The 22,149-nt window shown below is 32.2% G+C and overlaps 1 protein-coding gene across 1 annotated transcript in view; it reads right to left on the reverse strand.

The window, feature by feature from the left end:
- The window catches only part of LOC145327230 (uncharacterized), a 379,853-nt gene that overhangs the window by 83,209 nt on the left and 274,495 nt on the right, over positions 1–22,149 (reverse strand). Inside the window, exon 10 of the mRNA XM_080170817.1 lies at positions 14,101–14,168. Coding sequence (XP_080026943.1) covers positions 14,101–14,168 — 68 coding nt within the window. The remainder of the gene's footprint in view (positions 1–14,100; positions 14,169–22,149) is intronic.

The raw sequence follows: 22,149 nt of genomic DNA on the forward strand, positions 1-22,149 counted from the left end.
AATTTTGTTAGTTTCTGTAGAAAAAAAAATATTTATTGAAAATTTTGGACCAATCAAAATTCAATAAAACTTTTGAACAAATAAGATCACAGGGTTTAAAAAAACTTTGGGTACCATCAGGGACGCCCTTGGGTACCAATGTAATTTATGGTCCAATGGCCCCTTCCTCTGTGTTAATTATCCCTAACAAACAGCAACCCATTTTAAATATACCCAATATGATTGCACCACCTTTGTCTGGAAGTCCCAACTATGCATGGTACTTAGTTGCGCCTGTTTATAGGCCAAGGCATTCCCACAACGCTCACTATTAGTGTCATGTTTCAGACATAGCAGCAGACTGTAACATTTTTTAAGTCTCTAGTATAACGCGGTGTGACCAGGACTAGAGTAATAAACAGCACATTTTCCCCTCCCTCCCTGGATTGTACTATCTCTGTCTTCACTACAGACTAAATTTTCGTTTTTAACAGAAATCTTAAGGAATAAGACAATGGACGATAAAGGGGGGGGGCGAAAGTGACACTTTTTGAAACCAAAACTAAAAGTCAAAAAAGGAACTCAACTAAAAAAAGAGTTACAGGTCTGAGATTTTGCATGGCAGTTGCTTTATAGGGGTAAAATATGGAACTGTGAAGAAACGGCGGCGCAACCGCCGAAAACCGCCGTTTCCCGCCGAAATTTTTTTTGCCTTTTCTCGGCGGTTTTCGGCGGTTGCGACGCCGTTTCTTCACAGTTCCATATTGTACCCCTATAAAGCAACTGCCATGCAAAGTGTCAGACCTGTAACTCTTTTTTCAGTTGAGTTCCTTTGACTTTTAGTTTTGGTTTCAAAATGTGTCACTTTCGCCCCCCCCCCCTCCCCCTTTATTTATGCACCTCAATAAACCTTTTTTTTTCAAAGTTAAACTTTTTAGTAGATAGGTTAAGACTGGTTTGTACAACCCAATAAATAATTTTAAAAACAGTTCATGAGCCAACAAACGACAGATTACACAACCTTGGAACAAGTAAAATTTCCAGTCCAATGTCCCCTCCCTACTTGATTTTTACAAAGCTTCATTAAATCGGAACACAGACAAGCGTGTGTACCAGTGTAATTTATGGTCCAATTGGCCCCTTACTCGCTATGTTTGTTAAAAAATATTAATCCTATAAAAATGTTTGGGTATAGTCCCTTTTGTGACAACGCCTCTTAAGGGGCGATTCATTGTATTTTCACATTAGATTTTCTCCTATTTCAAGGTTCTAACCCTGCGGAGCCAATTGCCTAACCCTGTGGGGCAATCACCTAACCTAACCTATAAAAAGCTACTGTAAAAATACGATAAATTGCCCCTTTAGAGTCGTTGTCACGGAAGGGAGTATACCCAAGTGTTTTTAGTAATTATGAGACTTTACACTTTAAAGGAGAATCATATCGTTGAAGCGGTTTGGTGGATCTTTCGGTACACACAGACAGACACATAGATATCTTGTTACTTTTACATAAGATAATCAAACTTGTTATTTGTTTACATTCTTATTTAAAGTTTAACTTTTAGTTTTTAGAATGTTTGTCTCTGCAGATATAATTATAATGATAAATGCATATTGTCAAATGGTCACAAATAATGTGACAACCTAACCTAATATTAAAGCAGCTAATTATACCAAAACATGTTATTAAAACATAATCAAAACTGACACATTTATTGCAGATAATCTAAACTAACCTTTATATTTTATTTGTTTAGGGATGGTAATAAATCAAGGATCTTACGGGATAAGACAATAGACGATATATTGATTTACATACCCAATGATGATAATAAAATTAACCCATCAAAAGTACATGAGCAGATTGAAATTTTTTTTAATGTTAAAGCTTTGCTCATAGATATGCATCATTTAAGTTTTAAGCATAAAGCCAGAAAAATGATCTTTGTTTAATCATGATTTTAGACTATTTTTAATTAAATCAATATTGCTATTTTAATTTGCCTAAAAATTATCAGAGTAAAATGTTACAGTCGAAAGGGTCTACCTTCAATCTAGAAAAGGTTTGATTTAAAATTAAGATTTGTGACTTTATCTAATTTACTCTAAAACGTTTCTAATAGTTTATGTTTAAGGTAGGGGAAAGACAATGGCATATAAAATTATAAATTATTTTCCAGTATGGTTTCATAACCGATTAATATCCAGTGGATTAGAACTGGTTCTCAACCATACTTAAAAAGCATGTATCATAGCGTATTATATCCAGTTTTCTACGAATATAAAAATGTATAATCATAATATTAAAACCAGTTTTGTTAGCCGGCGTGTTTGGCATCTCAGAGCTAGTTTTAATCATATAATGCGTTCAAATGCATTGTAGAACCAGCTTTATATCTATTTCTTATAATACCAGGTTCTTAACAAGCCCCCCCCCCCCATCCCCACTACTCCATGGTTACGAATTTAATCTTGTAATACTCGTCCCATTTCCTCATAACTATACCCTACTAAATGTTTGGGTTGATATCATATTATAATATAAAAATTCCCGCAAATATAAATATTAAATAAATAAAATAAAACAAAGTAATAAAATTCTAACCTTAGGATTCTTTCAAAAATTGCACTTTGATTTCTTTTTAGTTTGTTTGTTTATTATTATTTTTGATCTTTGGTAAAATGGTGATTTATGATTTAGCATTAATAACCACGACATTTTTATATTCAAAAGATATTCATTATATTGATCATACAATGTCGAGATTATTATTGCTAAAATATCTTTCATGTAACTGCAAAAAAATCAATTGATAACTTTGTTTTCATATTTTTGTTTAAAATAACATTTACTTTTAACACAAACACATATCACACGGCTCGCTTCGTAGTTCATGCGACGAAGGTCACATATATACTAGAGTCATATTCCTCCCTTTTTTCATTCCCAACCCCCATTTATGAACAAAGGTATATCATAATCAGAGAGAAAATGTCTAAAGGGATAAGTCAATTTAAAATTCAAATATTATATGTTGTTTCAGTTTTATTATTAATTTATTATTACACTGGCGGTTACGCCCCTAGAAGCCTCTAGGGGCACTTAAGTTAGCAGTGGGAAAAGTCAACCTCATCCAATATTAAATATGAGTTTCAAAAGAATAAAAAAATAGTTTAAAACTTTCCCAGGACCTATAAGAAGCTTCACTGTAAAGGAAAACAAAATCGGTTCAGCGGTTAGCAAGATCCTTTGGGACAGACAAAAAACGCTTACTACTTAGATAATAGGACTACAATGATGATAAAAACACATATTAAAAGCGAAGCTTTTCTATAATTAGGGTCGGTCCGTCCGTCCGTCACAGAGAGCTAGATCTTTTCGTTAATTTAAACAGGTTAGAATTGTCCTATCGATTCCAAACTTTGCATGATGATTCCTGTAGTAGTTAGGTACAATTTAGAAAGCGTAGCAACTCTATAATCAATACCAGAATGTCCGTACGTCCATTTGAAACATGTCGATTTTTAACTTTTTTGACAACAAATTTTTGTATGTTAAAATTATCCCATTCTTCTGATTTTTCGAAAACTGATTTCTAATACAACATGGTAAAATGTTATAAGCAAAGCATCTCTTTAAACAAGTCCCAAAAATGTAAGAATGTCCTTAAACAGTCTCATCTATTTATGCAGTTTTGCAACAAATTTACTTACAATATTGTTTGTACTGATTCATTAATATTCTGCTAATTTAGTTCTGACAATCTACAAGTGTTAATTGTCGTTTGTCCTTCCATTTCAGAGCTTCGCTTTTATGAATGTTGTCATCCTTGTTTAAGAAATAAACATATCAACAAATTATACAATATCAGGCAAACTTATTGTGTATATGTAAGATATTTGTATAGTAGGACTAGTAAAATACTTTTCAGTATGGATTCGAAACCGATTAATATCCGCTGGATTAGAATCGGTTCTAAATCATACTGAAAAATCATGTATCATATTATAACAAGTATTCTGCATTATTTTTAATTTTACAATTAAACATTTCTAAATCCTCGGAAAGCTGTCTATAATACGATGCGATAAATAACTATTTCAGTGTGGATACTAATCTAATTTTTCCCTCTTGATTTAATAGGTTTTGAGTCATACTGGAAAACAAGGATGACAACATCCATAAGTAGCGAAGCACAAAAATTGTGGATGGGAATACGTAGAAGTAGATTTAAAATCAATAATAGATTTATTGGAGAAAATAAACATGAAACCTTGTTTTATTTTGTATGATGAAGATGGTTAAAGTAAATTACTTACTAGATGCACATAACAATGGGAAAAAATATTTTGAAACTGTTAATGGAAAAAAGTTTTAAAATTGGACCAAAAATGCCAAAGATATGGGGAAATATATCAACATATAAAAAAATAGCCAAAAACCTGCTAAAAGGCAGTTTGGCCGCCATTGTTTCTTTTCATAAAACGCCAGAAATTTAATTTTAATATCTTTAACTGAAAAATTTATGAAAATTGAACCATAAACACCAAAGATATGGGTAAAAATGTGAAAAATATAAAAATAGCCAAAAACCTGCAAAAAGGCAGTCTGACTGTCATTGATGTTTTCTTCAAACGACAGGAAATTAAATTTTGATATCTTTAACTCAAAAAATTTCGAAAATCGGACCATAAACACCAAAGATATGGAGAAAAATGTGAAAAATATAAAAATAGCCAAAAATCTGCAAAAAGGCAGTCTGACCGTCATTGTTGTTTTCTTCAAATGACGGGAAATTTAATTTTGATATCTTTAACTGAAAAAAATTTGAAAATCGGACCATAAACACCAAAGATATGGGGAAAATTTTGAAATTATAAAAAATAGCCTAAAACCTGCTATAAAGCAGTCCGACCGCCATTGATGTTTTATAGTTAATTGTGCTCCTTATTGATGGGAATGTTGTCAGAAAATTTCAGCTCTCTATCTTTTATAGGAGCCGAGAAAATCACGTTTCCCCCAATTCATTAATTACGGACGGACAGACGGACGGACAGACGGACGGACAGACGGACGGACGGACATTGTGAATTATAGAGTAGCTTCGCTACTAAAAATGTATCATATTGTAGACAATTATCAAAAAAAAAAAAACACTTTTTGTAGATGAAAATAATCAATGGAAAAGTTTTGACACTACATGTTTGTACCAACCAATTCAGATTTAGTAGGCCATATCAGAGAATTCAGGATATAGAACAGGGGCACTCCGAATCCACCTTGTTAAACATGTGCGCGGCCAGCTCGGAATACATGTCCTACATCGTCCAAAAAATTTTATTGGCATAAAGGTCATTACCTCAGCTTTTTAAAGTGGGGTCAAACGTCCTGACTGGTCAAGTAGTTTAGGAGCTATGGCCGTGTGAAAAATGTCTGGTTTTATTTGCCCCACCCTGTATATTCAATTTTTTCTTATTCGCTTTTGGTACTTTTATTAAAGTTTTATAATCAACAGGGACAAGACAATGGCTGATAAATTGATGTACATCCCCAATGAAGATATACAAAATACCCTTTCTGTAGATTACAATTAGTGTTTGAAACCTTTGGACACTCAACTAAATGAACCAACCAATCAAAATTTAATAAAAGTCCCTAAGGTTGTTTAGCCAATGAATAAGAAAACATTTTTAATGACTTTGGGGACTAGTGTAATAAACATCACAATGTACACTCCCTCTATGAATTATTATACTTGGATTTAAATTAAATAAGAATGACATCATCCATAGTTGACAAAGCACATAAATATAATAAACAAAAGTCGTACATTCTTTAAATATTGAGCAAATCAAACCCATTTCCTCACTAACAACAAGTGGATGTATCATGTTCTTTTTTTGCATTTGGGCCTGAGTTAATCCTTACATAAAAGTAACAAGATGATTTTCTGTTTGTACCAAAGAATCTAGCTGGCCACTTGACTGATATTATTCTTCTTTAAAATATGGATTCACGTAGGTCCAAGGTCCTTCCAAAAAATCGAACAGATGGACGGACAGACGGACATACAGACAGACATACAGATGGAGAGACAGACAGACATACACATAGATAGACAGACAGACAGACAGATAATTAGAATGACAGACCGATAGACAGACCGACATACGTACATAATGATGGACAGACAGACAGACGGACAGAAAACAGATGGACAGAGAGACGTACAGACAGAGATATGAACAGACAGAAAAATAGATGGACAGACAGACAAACAGAAACACAGACAGATTGACAGACAGACAAACAGAATGACAGGCAGACAAACAGATGGACAGACATACGGACAGACAGAAGGAGATAAAGATAGAAAATGTTTTAAATCTTATAATTTACAAACATATGGACAGATAGACGAACATACAGACGGAGAGACTGACAAAGAAATAGACAGAAACTAGTTTAAATCTTAAAATTTACAAACATATGGACGGACAGACAAACGTACGGACAGATGAATGGACAGGTAGACAAACAGACAGATAAATGGATAGACAGACGAACAGACAGACATACATAAGGACAGACATACGGAAAAACATACAGATAGACATACAGACGGACAGACAGATGAAAACTGGTTTAAATCTTATAATTTTCAATGTTTATATCTGTTGAAAGGTGTAATATGACAGTGTGGTTTGGGGCAAGAATCATATCTAACTCCCTCCTTATTAATGAAAAAAATTGAGAATGTCATATCCTATTTAGTGACAAGCAATTGTCCATTTAAGAATTTTAGACGATTTTTTTTATGGTATGAATGACAGAAAAGACGAATATACAGTGTTTAGATGTACACATTTTCATATGAATTATCACTGAAATTTCAGCTGTCTTCATTTAATAACAGCCGAGAAAATCACATTTCCTCACTGTTCAACTGGTGTACAGATATAAAAAGTGAATAATAGAGTAGCTTCCATACGGATGAATTACTGAGTAGCTTCATTTCTATAAATGAGATACAATAGCTAGAATAAAGACACATAGGTAAAAATCTTGATCAAACAAACTGACAAAATACCCTTTTTAGTAGCAAGGCTACTGTAAAATTCACTTTATTTGTCTGTTGTCCTGTCCATCATTAAGTCATTATGTAACAGTCACTATGGGAACACTGTGATTTTCTCGGCTGTTATTTAAGGTAGACAGCTAAAATTTTTAGTGAAGATTCCAAGGCCTGTGCCCATCTGTATTCATATACATTTTATTTTCGTCTGTCTGTCACTCATGCTTGAAAAGTCAAAAAATACTTATTTTTAACCCTTAACAGTTGGGGGGGGGGGGGCATTCATCACCCACCCCTCCGGTTGATTACGTGGCTTCAAAATTAGATAAAATTGTAAATAAATCTTAATTTATACAATATGTCTTTTGTGTATAAGGTAGTCACCTAATTTTTTTTTTTGGCAAACACTTAGATATCAATGAGCATCTGAGAAAAGTGGTGTTTAAGGTAGTCACCTAATTTTTTTTTTGGCAAACACTTAGATATCAATGAGCATCTGAGAAAAATGGTGTTATGACTGTTTGACCGCTCCATGACTGTTTTGTAGGACCAGTTTTTTGTCCAGCTTTTACTATAGACATATATCATAAATATCATGGCTTCTATTACAGCTAGAGACCAAAAAAATTTTGTGGTAAATTCTTGAGTAATAATAAAATTCTGTGAATAGTAAGGTCATTATTATTTGACCACTTCTTGATCATTTTTCAATTTCCTACCTGTAATTTTGCTGTTTGTAAGCTGCCAGGTGCCATATTTCAAAATAGCCTTAGACCAGCCCATTTTTTTAAACTAGTCTTTTGTTGTGATAAGATACAGAAAAAAATAATAATAGGTGCCGTCAAACCGCTGTAACCACCAAATATGGCAGTTTCCATTATTTGCTGTTTTTCGGCCATTGTAAAAAAAGTTAATTGTTTGTTAAAAAAATTAAAATTCCACCTAAAATTTGGTATTCCTAGCTTTAAAATTGGCAGCTCTACAGCTGTTTTAATATTTAGCAGCTGGCTGCTAAAAAGCGGCTATGGAGTGGTCGTACCGCTATAACTAGAAAAAGTAATTTTCTTTAAAAATGCACATGAAGCACCAGAAATTTTTTTTTATGTCTCTATCTGTAACAGAAGCCAAGATAGAGGGGGGGGGGGCCTTTTAAGGTGAGAATTGGGGCCTATCTGTAAGGGTTAACAATGTTTCAGATTTGGTAATTGCCCAGACTCTGACTTTATGTCACAACAAATGTCATATATGACTTTTGGAAACAATGTGTCAGATATGGTGATTGCCCCAACTCTGACTCTATGTCATTAAATGTCATATCTGACTTTTGTTAACAATGTGTCAGATATGGTAATTGCCCCAACTCTCTCTATGTCACTAAAAGTCATATATGACATTTGGTAACAATGTTTCAGATTATATAATTTCCTCAACTCTGACTCTATGTTACTAAATATCATATATGACTTTTGGTGATATTGTGTCAGATTAGGTAATTTTCACAACTCTGACTCTATGTCACTAAATGTCATATCTGACTTTTAGCAACAATGTGTCAGATTAGGTAATTTTCTCAACTCTGACTCTATTTCACTAAATGTCATATATGACTTTTGGCAATAATGTGTCAGATTAGGTAATTTCCCTAACTCTGACTCTATGTCACAAAATGTCATATATGACTTTTAGTAATATTGTGTCAGATTAGGTAATATCCCCAACTCTTACTCTATGTCACTAAATGTCATATATGACTTTTAGTGATATTGTGTCAGATTAGGTAATTTTCTCAACTCTGACTCTATTTCACTAAATGTCATATATGACTTTTGGCAATAATGTGTCAGATAAGGTAATTTCCCCAACTCTGACTCTATGTCACTAAATGTCATATATGACTTTTAGTGATATTGTGTCAGATTAGGTAATTTCCCCAACTCTGACTCTATGTCACTAAATGTCATATATGACTTTTAGTGATATTGTGTCAGATTAGGTAATTTTCTCAACTCTGACTCTATTTCACTAAATGTCATATATGACTTTTGGCAATAATGTGTCAGATTAGGTAATTTCCCCAACTCTGACTCTATGTCACTAAATGTCATATATGACTTTTAGTGATATTGTGTCAGATTAGGTAATTTCCCCAACTCTGACTCTATGTCACTAAATGTCATATATGACTTTTAGTGATATTGTGTCAGATGAGGTAATTTTCTCAACTCTGACTCTATTTCACTAAATGTCATATATGACTTTTGGCAATAATGTGTCAGATTAGGTAATTTCCCCAACTCTGACTCTATGTCACTAAATGTCATATATGACTTATAGTGATATTGTGTCAGATTAGGTAATTTCCCCAACTCTGACTCTATGTCACTAAATGTCATATATGACTTTTAGTGATATTGTGTCAGATTAGGTAATTTTCCCAACTCTGACTCTATTTCACTAAATGTCATATATGACTTTTGGCAATAATGTGTCAGATTAGGTAATTTCCCCAACTCTGACTCTATGTCACTAAATGTCATATATGACTTTTAGTGATATTGTGTCAGATTAGGTAATTTTCTCAACTCTGACTCTATTTCATTAAATGTCATATATGACTTTTGGCAATAATGTGTCAGATTAGGTAATTTCCTCAACTCTGACTCTATGTCACTAAATGTCATATATGACTTTTAGTGATATTGTTTCAGATTAGGTAATTTCCCCAACTCTGACTCTATGTCACTAAATGTCATATATGACTTTTAGTGATATTGTGTCAGATTAGGTAATTTTCTCAACTCTGACTCTATTTCACTAAATGTCATATATGACTTTTGGCAATAATGTGTCAGATTAGGTAATTTCCCCAACTCTGACTCTATGTCACTAAATGTCATATATGACTTTTGGTGATATTGTGTCAGATTTGTTTGCATTGCCAAAAATGAGAAAATAACCTGACATAATGTCACTAAATTTCAGATTGAAATCTGAACTTTGGTCAAATTTTGTCATATCTGAACTTTGGTAACAAAGAGTCATATTGAGACAGATTTAAATCTGAAATCTAGTGACTGTGGATTTCTAATCTGACCGAAAAGGGGTAAAAACTACTAGGGTTATACTTTTAAAAGCAAAGCATTTCTACATTACTTTTGAACGTCAATTTAGGTATTTTGAAATAATCATTTCGATTTAAAACCTTTAAAGTTTAAATGTACCATCTAAGAAGTAAAAGCCTATTTTCATCACAAGAAAATTAACCTTAATATTAAATCTTTGTGATAGTGATTCCTTGGACAACATGGCACAATATTATAATATCATGCCTTTAAAGTAAGTATCAGAGGATATCATACCTAGCAAATAATGAATAATTGTTTATGTTCTCATTTATAAAATTTTGACTCCATGTATGTTGTCATCCTTGTTATTTATTTATCTATACACATAAAGAATCATTAGATATTTATTTGTGCTATAAAGCACCTTTATTATCAAAAATAAAAATATACTCCCCAAATTATCCAAAAAAGCGAAGCTTTTTCCAGTATGGCTTCAAACCCGATTTAAATCCGCTGGATTAGAACCAATTCTCAGCAATACTAAAAAATCATGTATAGCACGGTATTACAGAGAATTAACAGAGAAGATTAAAACCAGGTTTGTTAGCCCGTGCCTTCGCCCCCTCGGTGGTAATATCCGCGGAAAGCTGTATATAATACGATGCAATATTAAACTATTCCAGATAAAAAATTTTGATTTTATATTTAAATATCTATGGAAACTATTTTTTTCAATTTAATCATCTAAGCATCTATACAATCTATATATTAATCGAATCTATATTTCAAAAATAGTTTCAAATCAATATCTGACTATTTATCAAATTAACTATCCTACTTTTAAAACTACTCAAGAATAATAATTTTCAGAGGAGCTTGACTCAATGATAAAACACAGATTTCAGACATTAGGCAAAAACTGAACATGAATCAAACATTTATCACTCTAAAAATATCTACCACTAAAAATAAATCTAAATATTAAAAATAAAGATAAACTTTAAAGTATGTATATTGTACGTATACCCAACTCTATGAAGGTTTACCTTTCTCTAACATAAGCTTATTTTGGGTATAGTCCCTTTCGTAACATCGCACCTTATGGGGCGATTCTTCGTATTTTTCACAGTAGCTTTTCTCCTATTTCTAGCTCCTGCGGGGGGCTCTAACCCTGCGGGGCTAATTACCTAACCCTGTGGGGCAATCACCTAACCCAATATAACTTTTAGTTGCTCATGCTTATATAAAATAAAACATCAACTAAGATCATTAGTAAGAATGGGGAATAATGATTTAAAACAAGGGCATAATACATGGAGTGCAGCTACTCTATAATTAATTAGGGAATCTCAGTCACTGCGATATCTACTTTTTTATGACTAGCAGTTGCGACCACAGGATCAGAGTCTCTGTACTATAAGGTTTAAAAAGGGGACAGAAAAACAGCCTAAAAGTCCTCAATCTAAAAATGTTCAACCCACTTTTGGGACCTATGTGTAGCTTCCCTGAAATGGAAAACTCAATTATTTCAGTTTAATATTGAACTCTTAATCTGCAGATAAAAGCAACCTTACTACTTTATATTAATAGAAATAAATTGATTGTCTAAAATTAAATGCTCAAACATTTTCAAACAACAAGCGTAATAAATCTAAAATAATATTCGGGGGCGTATAAAAAGGACGTCAATTCTACTATGTGTTGCCCCCAGCGACAGCTGAAAATCACGTATAGGTTTCGTAATTTTTACGAATAAATTTCGCTGTTGGTATTAGCTGGTTCTAATTGAATAAAACGTGTTGCCCTTGCTTCGCTATAATTCTCCTTGTTTAGATATGCATGAATATTATGTACCGGAAAGACATTTTTTACAAGAAAAATTATGTTTAATGATTAAGTTTCTTACAATTTTATCAACTACACTGGAGTCCTCTAGTGTAATTGAAAGAAAACAAACACTTTTAATTCTAATTTTAAAAAGTAAATTTTTTTTGAGGGGGTCATATAGTTTCTATAGAAATATCTGTAAATGCATTTCTACTTATTTAGCCCTCTCTATTAATGTGATAGTTTTAAGCCAACGAATATGATAATATGATTTTGCTCTTCTGTTAAGTAGACTCATAATCAATATATCTGTGTAGTCAACAACTATCTACCCATCTAACTAATTATCTATCTATCTATTTTTGCTAATGACAATGTAAGACCGTGAACTTTATAAGAAATGTCAGACATAAAACATATATCGCATATATAAATTAGAGTGTTTCATAAAAAAAAACTTTTTGAAATTGCATTTATCTTCAATGGTTTAGAATTTTACTAAATTTAAATAGATTTTAAAAGATTAGATTTTAACTTTTGGTCTCCTAACTTTATCTTATGATATTATTTTCAAATTGAGGGAGATTAATAAAGATATTTTCAGAATTTTAATATTTTTATCTCATTTAAGATTATTTTCAAACCCTCTAATAAACAAACAGAAATATGTATAGTAAAAGGACACTCCAAGCAAAGATTAATTAGAAATGTCTGTAAGCAAATCAAACATTGTATTCATATATCTCTCATGGTTTTAGACACCTTTCCCCTATTTGAGATATAACTTAGGTTGATGTTCTTAACATCTTCTTCATGTAGCCATAGTGAAAAATATCATACTAGAAATCAACTACCTAACCATGCACGTTTTAATACTAAATATTTAGGATTAACTAAAATTGGTTCTTGCATGTGATAACTCTAATTGGGGTGTAGAAAGGTACGTCCAAATCAAATAGGGAATGGCAATGACACCTTCCAATAAGGCCTATTTAGCCAGGGATCTCAAGGGATATGGCAATGAACAACACCCCCCAAAATATGATTAAAAAATAACACCTTCTGAAGATTAAAATCATTGGAGGAATAGTTTCATTTTACCAACAAATAAAGCATACACAAAGAAAAGGGTACATAAGTTTTTCAGTCAACTAATTAAAGAATGTGTTTATAAAACTTTTAATAAGATTTGAATAAAATATTCTGCCTTTGTACACTAAATAATAAGACAGCTTGATAAGACTATAAATTCTTAATATGTTAAAGATTAAGAGACTCCTTTTGTCTTAATGTTTGTATAAAACATATCATGTAAACATATATTTTTCAAAGCAGTAAACAGACAAATAGCAAAAGTTGTATATTGTTAATTATTGTAGCCAAAAATTATGATGAATTGATTCCACCTATAAAAAAATTATCTAGAGTTGTTAGTTAATTTTGTTTGGAAAATTTCAGAAGGATATGCTACACTTGCTAATCAATTTAATAAGTTATTTAGTATCATTCCTAAAGCACCATAAATAAAACATATATCACAAAGGGCATTAATATATGATACTCTCATTCACAGTCACTTAATGCAACAATATTACAATAGAATCACATTCAGTGCTAGCCTTTTACTATGATGTTATACTACTGTCACTTTATGACTTTAGGACTAGCTAAATTGGTAAAAAGGTACGCCCAATATAGGATATGTGATTCATGTGTTATTGATATGTTTAATGTCTTTTCTATCTTTCTATCTACATGTCTAGCATATAAAAATTATAAATAATAGGCAAAAGATTATTTAAGACACTAAACTTAACTATCAATTTATGAAAGTATATAAGTGGAATTTATTGTTTGGAAAGTCCTGTAGGTTGAAGGTTCGAAACTAGCCAAAAAACTTAATTCCCTGTACGCCACTGTTTTCCATTCATTAGTGTATATTAAAGTAGATACCTGCCATACTATGTCAAATTTACGATAATACTGAGAAAGATAAAATTGGACATATACTGATGAATTATCCAAGCATCTAGTAGAAGGATTTGAATAGAGCTCATACTTAAAACAATATTACTTATACTTTGATTTAATTTCATCCTTATGCATGAGAACACTATAGCAATAAAGCGAAAATATCTATCTATCTCTCTCACCTGAGATTATCTCCTGCCAGAGCAGACTTGGTAGTCGTCCTGTGGGCCGTCGCGACTTGTTCAATTAACTAGAAAAAGAATTTTGATAAATATTCTTTTAATGATAAGCGAGTTATAGCTTTTAATTTACCAATCAGATCAATTTTGAATTGATCAGACCAAGACCAATATAACTAGTATGCAAAGGGACAGAGAGAGAGAGAGAGAGAGAGAGCGATAGAGAGGGAAAGAGAGAGAGGTGTGAGGGACAGAAAGAGAGACAGAGAGAAAAACCCATGACAGACGTACATATGTTTCTGGATTTTGTGTAAAGTAGCTTCGCTATTAATAATAGAAACGGGTCTATAATAATAAGGATATATAAATGGCTGAAATTAGCAAAAATGGGTGAATTGAATTATTTTACAGTGGGTTTATTTGCTCAAGAGTGGTTCTAGGTTAAGTTTATTGAAGAAAAAATTGGCTTACGATCTACAAAAAGGTAATTTATCAAAATGGATGCATTATTACTTGAATCTTGCACCAGATTTTCATGTTAATATAACGATTCTCCCCTTCCCCCCTCCCTCTTTACCCTACCCCCTTCTCTACTACTGGATGAACGAACTGACCAATAGTTAACCTGAGAAATAGCAACCTAAATTAACGACATTTTTCCCCTGTCATAATATTCACCTATACTCTACATCCATTTGTATTGACAATGCATTGTTTTCCTCTGTTTTGTATTGAGTATTAATTTCAATGTATCTATCCCTGTATACCTGAACATGACCTAACCCTAATTGACAACGGGAAATATATAAAAGCTGTAAAATATGAACTTGAAAAAATAAAATTGAGCTAATTACACTTTTGTCTAATTGTCTATATGCTTGGTTACCTATCTATCTATTTATCTATCCATATATATATATATACTTTATTTAAATTATTTCAAAAAGGTTATACTTATATATTTTTTATTTACCTATCTAATTGAATAATCAACCATTTATTAATATATTTGCCAAAAAAATACTTTAATTACATACACTTAACCCTTTGTAATTTAACTAAACATAATCAGTAGTTCATTTAATTTCTTTAAACTGTAGGATTGCAGCATAATCTAGCCGATACTCTGTTGTGATACATTAAGAATTATTGACTACAAGAATCCCAAATAAATTTGATATTTTTCAGTGGTTCCTATAAATGTTTAATATTATATCACAATAGAATAATCCTGTTACTGTTATAATATTAAACCCTAATTTGTAAAGGAACAGTGTATATTAACGTATATTCGCACATAAAATCACATAGTCATATAAGGTATTAAGGGAAAAAATCTAACTTTTGTGACAAACGAGGTCTTAGTTATTCATAAGCAGCAAACAACGTTTTAAAAAATATTTTAGTGTAATAAATCACAAAACCTACTCATTAAGAGTAGATGCGCTTTAAAATGATTCATATATGCTTCAATCATTTAAATCCAAATCAATCTTAAATTCAAGCCTTTTTGGGTAACTCTTTAAAATTGCACATACATACAAAATCACACACATACACATACACAATTTACGTGTAAGTTCACATCCTGTAAAATTTTACAACAGGTTAAAATAGTCAATAGGGTTCATAGGTATCTAGATAGATACATATATGTAGAAGGACGGGTAGATATACAGACATACATTTAAATAAAAATTTAGAACAAAAATTCATGAAAATCTTTATACATATAGATAAAGAGATATATACTTTGGCATAGATACATTTGATTTGTATACAGATAGAAATATAAATAGATGTTTAGATAGACAAATCCTTATACTAAAGTAACAGGATGTTTGTGTATCTCTGTGTCTGTACCGAAGGATCTCGCTAACCGCTGAACCGATCGGGTTCTCCTTAACAGGGTAGCTTCTCATAGGTCCCGGGAAGGTTTATAACTATTTTCTTTGGGGGTGGGACACCCCCAATTCCCCCAAAAATAAAAAATATCCCCCCCTCCAAAAAAATCCTTGGACAAACTATATGTAGATAAATATAGTTAGATAATTTGAAATCATTATGTAGATATTTTTGGGAAAAGAAAGGTTTGCAAATTAGTTGCAACAAGAAGTATATAGAAAAAATTATGATTTCTTAATTGTCGCACAAACAAACAGGGTGTACGAAAATATTCAAACAAACCAGTTTTGACGTAAAATTACACTTTATCATCGAAAAAGACCATCGATACAAAACGTACAAATCCAATATTACAACTAAAAATCTCTTTATACACAAAGTTTTGACGAAAATATGTTAAATTACATTTTTTTGAAATAGACGGACCAATTTTAGTAAGTCCTTTTAAAGATCTTTTATACAAAACAAAACGAAGGAACTATTTATCATTATAAATGTTAGTAAAGTTTCTTTTCAAGTCATCCTTGTTAATCTGTCTTATGAACTTTAAAGCTCATTAAGGTTTTTAAATTCTAAACAAAATCATGAATATCCATAAACACACACACACAAAAGTAAAGAAACTTTGCAAGGAAAATTTTGTAGAAGCACACAGTATACTTTATTATACTATGTATTTGCTAATTAGCTGAGCAAAGGAAATTCAGACAGGGATAAAATTCTGAAGACTTTATTCAATTTTGATTGGTAGGTTCATTAAGTTGAGTATCCAATCCAAACGTTTCAACCATTAATCTATAGAAGGAGTATTTTTGTGCATCAGCAATTGGGATGTACATTAATTTATCAGCCAATGTCTTATCTTTGTTCTCAATTCTACTTGACTGCCATTTAAGATAGACGGCTGAAAGTTTTAGTGAAGATTCTACTGACCAACTAATATGAGTCAATCTGCAGGGAGTAAGGGAGGGGACAATGGATCGAATATTCAATTTTTAGGAGTCTCAGACTTTGGGTACTGACTTAAAGGGAATGTGCAAGAATTTAGCAGTTTCTGACCTACTTTGGGTACTAGCGCACAGAATGCCACTAACTCGTTTGTTAATTTTGAATATTGCAGACAAGTATCAATAAACTTAATTTGTTATGATGTGGCTGATATTAACAATTTTTTTCCCTCCAGAAAATATCATTTCATAGATAAAAACTTTATTGTGGTATTTGTTTAATAAACAATCTAAGAATCCAATTAAATCAAATGAAATTTTGGGTTATGGGGCTATGTGTTGAATGGGTTCCAGGTTTTTCTAGTTATCAATTACATAATGGTTACGATGATGTGCTGATAATATAATTTTCAAATGAATGCTTTTTTCTTGAAACTTTCTTCTTATTTTATTGTTTGCTGTATTGTATTAACTCTCCCTTTAAAATTTCCTCCATATTTGCTGGATTAATCTAGATTTCAAGGTCTTTCAGCAAATACTCTTAAATTGAATTAATTGCCCATTGTCCCCTCCCTTACTCCCTGGTCAATCTGACAATTTATGAAATCTCCAATATGACGGAATCAACTCTATAACTCACGTTGTCCTTCCGCTTGTTTTCCTGTTCATTTACTTCTTTACTTTGACACTTTTGGATGTTGTCATCCATGTATTCTCAAATGATCTTCAAATAAACTCATACTATTTTATTCTACCGGTTCTATATCATTATCCCTGTCCTTGAAAGGAAGGCGGATCAATTCAATTATCTTTTGAGCAACTACACATCTCAAGTGCAAGGGTAATTACCTACACACACACACACACATACACACATACAAAGACACACACACACAAACACACAAAAATATAAAAACAAGGATTAAAACATGCATAACAGCAAACAATAAAAAATCAAACTTGTTACAATCACTAAATCAAAAGAATATTACTATGGTGTTATGTTATAATGGATTATAGAATGGGTTGAACAAATTTGTATTCTATGCCTAAAAAAATTGCTATTTCCATATGTCAATCTGAAATTTTCTACTTTCATGTTCAAAATCCCCTGAAGGCTAGGAGAGAAGCGTCGCATTTAACAAACACACGTACACATACATACATTTTAGAGAAAATCATACAAACATTCAATACACACATATTTTATTTAATTTTCTGAAAACAGTAAAAGTGTCTGCCTATGACGTCAGAAAAAATTTAACTATCCAATGAGAGGCCGCTATATATTTTACCATTGTGAATACTGGCTTCTCATTGGTTAATTGTTAATTTTTTCTGACGTCATAGTTAGACACTTTTACTGTGGCCTAATTTTCTGTCTATCTATCTATATAATAAGAGATATAAGTTTTCTGGAATTTTAATGTAGGGAGTAGATTTGAAATCTGCATCAAATTTTAAGGATTTTTTATAAAATTCGTTTTTTGTATAATTCTTTATCTAAAAGCGGAAATACATTTTAAGTTAATTAATTTTGACCAATAGGATAGGTGGATTTTAAACTACCTGCGCTCTAATTGGTTGAATGATGTACGACATCCAATCAGAGCGCAGATTTTTTAAATCCACCAATCACGGATGCCAAAATTAATTAACTTAATTTGTATTTCCGCTTTTAGATAAAGAATTATACAAAAAACGAATTTTATAAAAAATCCTTAAAATTTGATGCAGATTTCAAATCTACTCCCTACATTACAATTCCGGAAAACTTATATCTCTTACTATATAAGGCAAAAAGTAACATTCCTACATGAACTTATGTATTTTAAGTATTTCTAAATGACCCCTACAAAAATTTAAGCCGAATTAAAACAAAAAAGAAATATTAGCGAAGCACAAATATAGCATAATTATAATCCTTATACTAAAGTAACAGGATGTCTGTGTGTGTATCTGTGTGTCTGTACCGAAGGATCTCGCTAACTGCTGAACCGATCGGGTTCTCCTTAACAGGGCAGCTTCTCATAAGTCCCGGGAAGGTTTATAACTATTTTGGGGGAGGGTACCACCACCCTCCCAAGAGAAATGACAAAAAAATCGAAATTTTTAAAAATTTAGGGGAGACTTCAACGTCAAATAAGGTGGTATCGTACATAAAAAATTAACTTTAACAAACAAAAACATTTAAAGTGCCACTCGAGGCCTCTAGGGGCGTAGCCGCTAGTAGATGGATAAAGTAAAAAATATGTTTTTATTTTGTACTGAGTATCTTCACAATAAATATCAGAAGCATATGTCATAAACATGGATAAAGGTTGGTGGAATTAAGTAAATCACATATCACTAATTCGGACGGACAGACATTAGGAATATTACATAGTTTTTATCAATATACCCGAAATACGTAAATAGATTTACGTAAAGTATAAATATTACAAAATAAAGATAGAATCGAATACTCATTTAAAGTAGTAATTTTACAAATGTACAAAACAAAAATGTTTAACCTCCTTTCTTTAAAAAAAAATCTGTCTTGTAATCTTAGAAAGAATAACAATAAATAAAGATTGTAGTGGAACAAAGAGTCTCAGAAATCAGCCATGTGACGTCATAAAAATGAGGAAGATGAGAGGAGAAGGGGAAAAAAACCCTAAAAAAGAGATGGATAATCGCTCATTTTTATGACGTCACATTACTGATTTTTAAGACACTTTGTCCCACTACAAAAATTATACGGATTGCAGCTCTAAGGTTTATGTCTAATGTATAAATCCATAGTATCAAATGTCAATCTTTCTACATTTTATATTAATAGGTCCTACAAATTTAAAACTTAAAACTAAGTACACCTTTGTGTAGATAAAGGGTGTCGAAAAAAAAACAATCGCTTAACTTTTTTCAATGTAAACTTTACAGTTTTGGTCAAAAACTAATAAAAAATAATCCAATTCATTCTTAAGCAATGACAATAAGAAAACAATAGTTAAAAAAAATCAATATTTTATTTTTTAGCCCCCGTACAACGTTAAGTTGTTGCTAAAATATGGGACAGAGCCCATTATTAAACAATTTTAATCCTGTGACTTATTTTTCCATTTTTGATTTGGTTTACTTTTTATTTTTGCACAAAAACAATGGAGGAAGGGGTGTTCAAATCAATCTGACTCCTTTGTTTATTTGCTAGCTTCCAAAGTCATAACATTTCATTTTTTCTTAATCTAATTGTCTACCTACTTACGAGCACTGATTTGATTGAAAAGTTTCACACAAACTTAGAAAAAAAATGATAGAATACTTGTCTCTGTTTATTTCTAAAATGGTTTGTTGAGTAGTTTCTTATGGATAGTTAGGCCCATCAAGCGGGATAAACATTCAGAAAAAGAAAGACATCATTACGATAAAGCACAACATCAATTTTACATTCGAGCGGCTAGAGGACTCAAGGGGAATTTGAGGCCTCTAGGAGCGAGGGGAAGTTGATCTCTTCTTCATATTTAATTTTTGTTTAAAACCAAAAAAGAAGAATTGTTTGGTTGGGGTCATTTTTCTAGGTTCCCTTCCAAAATATACTTTTAAACCTTCTCAGGACCTGCGATACTACACTGTAAAGGGGGACCATATCGGCTCAGAGGTTAGTGATATCCTTCGGTAGACAGCCAGACATATAGACATTGTCTTAACCTCTTTTCGAGGAAGCTTTGTGTTTATCAAGTGCGAAATTAATTCCTTATCATTATCCTAAAACTAAGCGCAAATGTCGTCTTTTTATGGCTTTCCTTTCATAATGTGGCGCGGCATGGATTGTTTGTTTATTTTGATGCGCACGTTCTTTACTTTTGAATGAGATATGAGAGTGTGAAGATTTCGGAGAACAAAATTGGGCCTATCATTGGTCTCATAGTGTGTGAACGACCCTAGTATACCAGGGATTTGAAACCATAAGAGCTTCAGGTAGAATTTGTTAATTTGATTAAGAAGAATGGTGTATAGGACGATTATATGTAGTTTTAAAAAGGCTTTAGCCAGCTAAGCATGAAACTTAATTATGTTTAATATATGTTTTAGTAATTTTTATGTGCCTTATTGTTGCATTTAACAATGATTTATTAAACCAAATAATTTTCCTTTCAAGCCAAAGTTTCCAAAGATTTTTTACCGTAGAGAAAAATGATTTTTAAAAAGCAAATAAGATTACGTGGTTATAAATAACTGGAATTATGAACTAATTGATATTGTAATTTCAGGTCTTTGAAATAATTTCATCAATAAATCTATATTCAAACCTGCTGTTGAAACTTGATGGTTCCTGTTATTGGGGGTTTGTATGTTCGCCAACTGATCTCGTGAACTTCCCGCTAATTCGGAAGTCAAGCTCAACCAAAGTGTCATGGTTGAGACAATTTCAAAGTATCTGATGAATAGGCGTTAGCATTCATCAAGAGATCAATAGCATCCAGTGAATTATTGATGCAATAAACTGTGACAATTTTTCTGTGAAATAAGTACCTAGTGAATCATTATGCCACTAACCAAAAAGCAGAAAATTGAGCGAGCTATCGCTATTGGCAGTGAAAGGCTAGAAGTGTTTGACGAACAGTTAAAAGTGTTTTATGACAATCTAAAAGCCTGCCAAAGTTTTAGTTCATGTGAAAATGTGAATGTAAAATCAATTCGTGACATTTTTAGTGAGGTCAAGGACCAATCTGACCTAATAAAAAGTCTAAAACCTGCCGTGGAGTCTAGTGAGCTGCGCGAGTTCAAGCGTGATTTGGATGAAGCTAGTGAGCAGAAAACTGTTGCAGATAAAGTCTATGCGTCGTTGGAGCAGTGTACAAAAATTCTGTACTGGCTTGACAATGATTCAGACGACGCGAGGTCAAGCACTGTCGCCAGGAACCTCGACGTCATTGAGAAGGTGAAGATGGACATGGGAGTGCTTAAAATTTCCGTGGAGTTGCGCCAAGAAGTACGTGATATGTACCGAAGGCTTAGAGAGATGGAACGTCGTTCATCTAACCTGGATGAGAGTGGGACACCTGCCATGCTCTCCAGAAGTATGTCTGCCGTGGATATTCGGAGTTCCAACCCGCAGTATGGGCGCTGGGACAACAGTTTGTTGCCGTCGTTCGACGGTACTGACATGGATTACCCAAACTTTAAACAGGTCTTTAAAGATCTATGCTCTGGTTATGGA

Source organism: Acartia tonsa, chromosome 1 (assembly GCF_053477335.1).
Source record: "Acartia tonsa isolate MP-2025a chromosome 1, ASM5347733v1, whole genome shotgun sequence".
Classification (NCBI taxonomy): Eukaryota; Metazoa; Arthropoda; class Copepoda; order Calanoida; family Acartiidae; genus Acartia; species Acartia tonsa.